Consider the following 6,829-nt stretch of genomic DNA (forward strand, 5'->3'; position numbering starts at 1 on the left):
TTGTTACAACAAAACATGGTATATTCTGCTCTTCAATTGATGCCAAGTTCTGGATTGTACACTATATGCTATATGTAAGTAATGCTATCTATATATACCACTTACATGAATAAGAGATATCGTGTTAAAAAGAAGAGAATAACAAACCTATCCATTCTCAGCTCTACTATCGCTAAAACATCTCAAACTCAATATCCTCTCCTATACTTTTGAACTCTTTTTGAGGCTTGGCACTCTCCTTGTTCTGTTGGTTGGTATCAGGGATTACATTTCCCAAGTCACAGAATCTAGGCAGTTCTGGAGGTGTTTCACATCGTATTAACGCCCAGTTCAGTCCCTCAAAGAAAGAATGCTGCTTTATCTCTGCTGCCCCTTTCTCAGCTCCCAACCTATTCTCCGGTTCCTTCTGCAACAACCGTCTGATCAAGTCTCTCGCACTAGAGCTAACCATAGGATATGCAGGGAACTTGAGACACTGAGAAACCACGTTGGCTAATGTATCCTCATTTCCTGGTCCTTTGAAAGGTGTCCTTCCATATAACAGTTCATATAGAAAGATACCAAACATCCACCAATCTACTGCACTGCCATGACCTTCTCCTTTGATGATCTCTGGTGCCAGGTACTCATGGGTTCCTACAAACGAGTTGGAACGGGCATCGGTTGGCTCAACTACCAGCTGTGGCAAAGGTGTGACTTGTGCAGCAATATCCGCTTTTAGCTTACGTGTCTTACCTGCGGCAGATAAAAATCTAGGGGTGAAGCAGGATACTTGCCAGGATGGATGTAGGCAAAAGGGATCTATGCAGCTAGATTCCGAGCATGGACTAGACGTCTTTGGAGGCTTAACGACAGGAGATGATGATTTCACCACCATAGGATTAACAGCACACCTAAGAGACAAATCAAAGTCGGAGAGCATGATATGACCATCTTCTCGAACCAAGACATTCTCTGGTTTTAAGTCTCGGTATATGACTCCAAGCATGTGAAGGTATTCCAAAGCAAGAAGAACTTCAGCGACATAAAATCTGTGTAAAGAAACAGCAAATGTCAAGGTCACATAGAAAACCACTTAAACTGCATCTAGTCGAGATTTAAAATGACAAGATGCACTCCCATCACCAGATTACAAAAATATATTAGGAAGACTTGTCCAACAAAGTAACATATAAAGCACAAGATCTTCTCTCAAACACAAGTTTTTTGGAAATTTATCAAGTAAAATTTGAAAGGGTAGGCTCGACTTGTTAGGTAACTTTAAGTAAAAGAATGACTGGAAAGACAGGTTGCATATCCCAATTCATTCACCAGAAATTAACTCAATAAAGTCTCCATATAAAGTGGGAACTCACTTCCGGATGCGAGGGTCGGAAAATGGAATGATCAAAGAGAAGAAACTAAAGGAAACTGGAGGAAAATTAGACATAATTTGACATAGACTAGACCCCCTGAGCTTTCCGAGAATTACGAGGAACCCCCTCAAGCTTTGCAGAGAAAGAGACTTCCCTATAAGTTCGATTGACTCCCCTGATTAAGTCAAATTTTGTCTTAAGGTCCCAAAGTTTGGAGAAACAAACCTTTATCTCAACTTTGATAAGCCAGTTTCTTGACAAAAACAATTTTTGGCTAAAGGTATTCGAGTCATTTTATAGGTTTTCACTGATGGGCGTCAGTATTAAGTGTATATTGAAAACAAAGACTGATGTTATCAGAAACCATGGGAACAGTATTATCTTTTTTCTTGTTTCACACGGGACATACAATGCAATTGGAAGAGAAGGATATTTTTTGAAATCTCACAAGCTTGATCTGCTTGAAATCCAAATCAAAGAGAGAAGTTCTCTAATATTTCCTGTTCTCTTGTACTGAACCTTGGTTCTTAATATCATTTAACCTCCATATTTACACAAGTTGAGTTCTATTCTTGTTGAATAATTCAAGTTAGAGCATAAAGCAAGCTATTATCCATCAGCAAATAATAAATAGAAGTCATTTAGGGGGACGCAAAAGAGATTCTAGTAGACCCTTGAAAATAGAGATTCTCTGAAGTCTTAACATAAAGGCCCTAAGACATGCATAACTTCTCAAACAGATAGCAATCACGAAATATAAGAGTGACCACAAAAATGTATATAAGCACCTATATTACCTGTTATTAGGAAAGAATAGTTCTATCTGCAGATTTATTAGCCTTCTCTCTTTTGGAGTCTAGATTAAGAATGGATATAACAAGAAATAGTTTCAGTGAAGAAGTTAACTAAATTAAAAGTAACCTGGCTGCTTGTTCAGAGAAATTCTTGTTGGGTTGCTTTTGTCGGAGTACATGGAGATCACCTCCTGGACAATATTCCATCACTAAACATGAATATTTGTCATTGGTAATATGGGCATAGAGCGTAGGAAGAAATGGATGATCCAGTATTTGCAGTATTTCTTTTTCAGTCTGCGCTCTTGTCATCTTCCGCCTGCTGGTCAGAAAGTCATTGTCCATAACTTTCACAGCAAACAGACAGTTTGTGCCCATTAGTTCAGATAGATAAACAGTCCCAATGTCCCCTCCGCCAAGTTTTTTAAGCAACTTAAATTGCTTCAAACTAATGTTTCCATGCTGCTTCAGAACACAACGAATGGCTTCCCATCTCAAATCCTTGGACATATGAGGTCGACAGCCACTGCGGCTAGACCCACTGCGATAGCTTTCCTCGCTAACGCTCGTGGTGCTGCTATAATCCCCGATGCTACTCTTTGAACTTTGAGATATCTCCCCCTTTTCTCTTGACAATGATCTTTCATCACCTTTTGTAACTATACTTCTTGTTCTGTTACAACTGCTTGAGCTGAGACCAGGTTTGGTAACACTTGCATCCAGCATAGATGAACTAACTTCTATGCTATTAGCACAACATGATTCTGAAGATTCCTTATCCTCTTCTTTCTGATTATTCCTCAGTACGTGTTCAGGTGTCTGACAAGCAATCTCACTTGTACTACAACTCAAATCATTGTCACCATTAGATTGCTTGGAACTGCTGGTGAGAACAGAAGCGACTTTCTTCTTAACAAAGGTTCTACTTCTGGAAACAGGTCTCATCAGATTTGGACTGCTAGAAGTAGGTCTGATGACTTTATTTCGAGTACTAAAAATAGATGAGCAAGAAACAAGATCAAAATCTTGTGCCTGCTTCTTGTCTGCTGGGATTACAAATGTTGGAGCTTCATCTGGGGATGGCATCATTTGGGCTTCAACTTTATTAGCAGAAGTGGCAGTTGAAGAATGTGGTAGTTCCAAAACATCTTTCTGTTCAGACACTTCTTTTAAGTAACCAGAACAAATATCAGTTGAGTGTGGAAAAGCCTCATCTCCGGCTGAAATTTCACTTATTTTTGCACCATGTTTCATTGCATCTTTAGAAAGATGGCAAGAATAGGCAGCATAAGTAGATTTTTCTTTAATGGGCACATGTTCATAGTCAGTAATCTTATCAGAAGGATTTGACATACTCATATCTGGGATGAGGGATATCTCCATTAAATTCCCTATACCTTCGTTGACAGTATGTTCAGGGCCATTTACCTGCACAGCGATGGGCCTGTAAAGTCTTTTGGCAGCCCCTGTCTCTGAGACACCTGACAGCCTGGACGCTTTTGACGACCGCTTCTTCACAGCCGCAAGCTCTGATGCCTGAGAGATGCATAATCCTCTGAAGGCCTGCTTCAAACTTGCAGGCTCAGAATTATCAAAACCTGATGCTCGAGCGGGGCTACATCTCATTGGTCTCTTCATTGCGCTTTTATTCAATGCATCTTTGACACCTCTATGGGAAGTCCTAATTTCTATAGCTTCAAACAGCTTGTTAATATCATCCTTCATACAATACTGTTTACCAGTGTTCAGGATATCATCATCCATTTTAGATTCAGGATTTAAGTCCTCTATTGACTCCGTAATTTCACTAGTACCAGGCAAACCGCCCATTGCTTCTAGATGCATATCTATGGTCAAAAGCAAGTTTGATGTGGCCAGTAAAGTCTATCTAACCCATCTCAGCAAAGCAGTATGAAGAGAAAGAAGCACACAATTGGAGCAGTGCATTAGAAGACCTCCAAAATGGTTGTTGATCATATTCAATTCCAAGATGAAAAAGTTTGGCAACTACCTCTTGACTGCATTCAGTATGCAGCATCCATTATCTGCTACAGATGAAATAGTTCAGCAATTTAATGATGAACAATCAATTCACAAGAAAAATTGAGCCATTTAAAGCCAATAAAAACAATTTATAGCACCCACAAGTTATGTCTTTTCCAGTACTTCTGTTTTAATTACTGCAGTTGGGAATTGAAGATAAAGGACTATGCAGTTTTCCATATTATAAACCTATTGACTAAATTCATGCCATGGTACACCTATTTATCACATCTACAGACAGTTGTTCATATGTAGACAATGTCGAAAAACAAATCTGGGTAGACTTTACTACTCTAGACAACCACCATGAAGACGAGTTTAAGAACGATAAATTTCCAACATATCGTTTATTTTCTTGCACATTCATTAATGCTTAAAGCTGTGAACTCATATGACCTGTTCACTTTTCTATTTCATTTTAAAATTCTAAATTTCATTAGTTTTTCTATATATATAGCTCCAGCAATTTTGTTAACATTTGTTTCCCCACAACAGTTTCAAGAAAAGCTTCAAATGATAAATAAATCCACCAAAATAAAGCTAAAATCATCCAAAGATTCAGTCAACAAATCTGTGATACATAGAACTTATTAGCTAATATAAGGGGAAATGACATACAAGAAATACTTAACATTAGAAAAGGGCTACCCAGAAAAATTAAAAAAGATCATCTCTATCAGGATCAAACAACAATAATATTCCAGCTTATGAAAAGAAAAAATCAACAAACTGTACTGTTATAAGAAAAGCCCAAAAGGGAAAAAAATATCAGCAAATATGATGTCATATTTCAATCAGTAGCAGAAGAAACAAAACCCAGAAAGGAAGACCATCTTAAAGGCTACTGTGAACATTCAAAAAGAAGAAAGACAATACTACATAAAGTTTCTACCTTTAAACAAAATATGCTCAAACATAAAATGAAAAGGCACACATGTACGGAAAAGAAAAGAGATGAAGCAGCAACCTGAAACAAGATCAGCAGCAAAAAAAAAAGAAGCTAAGGGTGTTATTTCAGGGTGAAGGGGCAAAAATTGAGAAAGTTGAAAACTTTGAAAGGAAAAAGAGAAAACCCCAGAAGTAATTACTACTACTTTAGAGAGAGAAAAGGGGGAATGTGTGAAATTGAATGAGGGAAGTGGAAGAAGGGAGTTGAGGGGGGGGGGGGGGAAATCACGCACTGTTCTTTTCCTCTGTATGTATTTCTGTCTCTCTCTGTATATAAATTTCCTGTGTTTGTGGAACTCCAAATTGGCGGAAAAAAAGGAAAGCGTACTGTCAAGACGAAGACGACTAGTAGACTAGAGAGAAATGGATTTAAGCTCCGGCAATAAAGTTTGAGAGCTTTTATTTTTCAAAAAATATCTTTTCGTTTATAAATTATAATTATTTTTTGGTAGATTTTAAAAATAAAATCTTCAAATCCCAAAAATATATTTAGAATAATTTTTTAAGTTTTCTACTCACAAAACTTGAATTTTTTTTAAAGTAAAATGTATATCCAAACACAATTTCAATTTTCAAAAATTATTTTTCATCTTATCTTCAAAAACTCATTTTATTTTTTAATTTTCAATCAAATATATGTCTAAACGCTAGCTTAATATCCACTAATAGCATAATATTTTACACTATTCAGTATTGTTCAACTAATAATAAATATATGCTCTGTTTTATTTTTTAATTTACTAATTTTACTTATTAATTACTCCTATCTTTTAAATGATAATAGTATGAAAATAAATTCCTTCCCAATGTATAAAATTAAATTTGGAATGCGAATCGTACTTATGGAATCTCATTCATTGAGAAAATATATGTATAAATAGGGTTAAAACTAACCTTTTCATATATTATACATTGTGAAAGCGCCTTGAAGGTGATAAACGTTGTATTCTAGCATTTCTTAAATCCTCTTGCTAGAATTTCTCGGTCCGCAATGGCTTAGTTGTTATAAATTGATGACTAATATCAAAATAATTTGATTATGATTAATTTTGTGAATATTATTATACTTAAATAAAGTGTAATAGGTGGAAACAATTCATATGACTGACTCCATTAATTAATAAAAAAATTTAGTATTTAGATGGATAGTTGGAAAATTTCGAATTGTGAGTTAAGTTCTTTACCTTGAACAGTTTGGAGCATTAGGGGCTTTCCTAAAGGTAAACCAAATTCAAAGAAGTTGTAGAAGTTCAACCAAAATTATGCCTAATATAATAAAGTCAAGTTAGTAAGAAAAAGTTGTTACAAATTGTTTACCAGCATTTAGAAGTGAATCATGTATTAACACACATATATATAATAATAATAATAATAATAATAAGGTGTTAAATGAACAATAAGAATATTACTATAATTTAATATAGTACCTGGGAGGCAAGGAAGGGGGTGGGGAGGGTTTGAAGCAGGGGACATAAGGAGGTTGATGGAATAATGTGTTTTTGACTGTTTATTCATCTTTTTACTCTTTTGCATTTGCTTTTTTATTCAAATTGTGACCTTTTTGGTTACTATTTTCGTTAGGGAGAAAAAGTTGAGCTGGAACTTGATCATTTCTTCTCCATTTCAACTCCAAAGTTGGAAAGAGACTTGCTTCTACTTTTAGACATTGACAAAACATATAAGGATTCA

The 6,829-nt window shown here is 35.9% G+C and overlaps 1 protein-coding gene across 3 annotated transcripts; it reads right to left on the reverse strand.

The window, feature by feature from the left end:
- LOC104090509 (serine/threonine-protein kinase D6PKL1-like) lies at nt 1–5,496 on the reverse strand. 3 transcript variants are annotated; one of them, XM_009595614.4, is made up of 3 exons: nt 5,160–5,496; nt 2,277–4,194; nt 1–1,031 (listed from the first exon to the last, which is right to left on the reverse strand). In XM_009595614.4, the coding sequence occupies exons 2-3, from the start codon at nt 3,992–3,994 to the stop codon at nt 173–175; spliced, it is 2,577 nt and encodes an 858-aa protein (XP_009593909.1). In that variant the 5' UTR covers nt 3,995–4,194; nt 5,160–5,496; the 3' UTR covers nt 1–172. The 3 variants fall into 3 exon arrangements, with proteins under 3 accessions (XP_009593909.1, XP_009593910.1, XP_070033665.1); XM_009595615.4 differs by having other exon boundaries at nt 5,374–5,492; XM_070177564.1 differs by lacking the exon at nt 5,160–5,496 and adding an exon at nt 5,085–5,105.
- Between the last annotated feature and the right edge of the window lie 1,333 nt (nt 5,497–6,829).

This window comes from Nicotiana tomentosiformis, chromosome 6 (genome assembly GCF_000390325.3).
Source record: "Nicotiana tomentosiformis chromosome 6, ASM39032v3, whole genome shotgun sequence".
Taxonomy (NCBI): domain Eukaryota; kingdom Viridiplantae; phylum Streptophyta; class Magnoliopsida; order Solanales; family Solanaceae; genus Nicotiana; species Nicotiana tomentosiformis.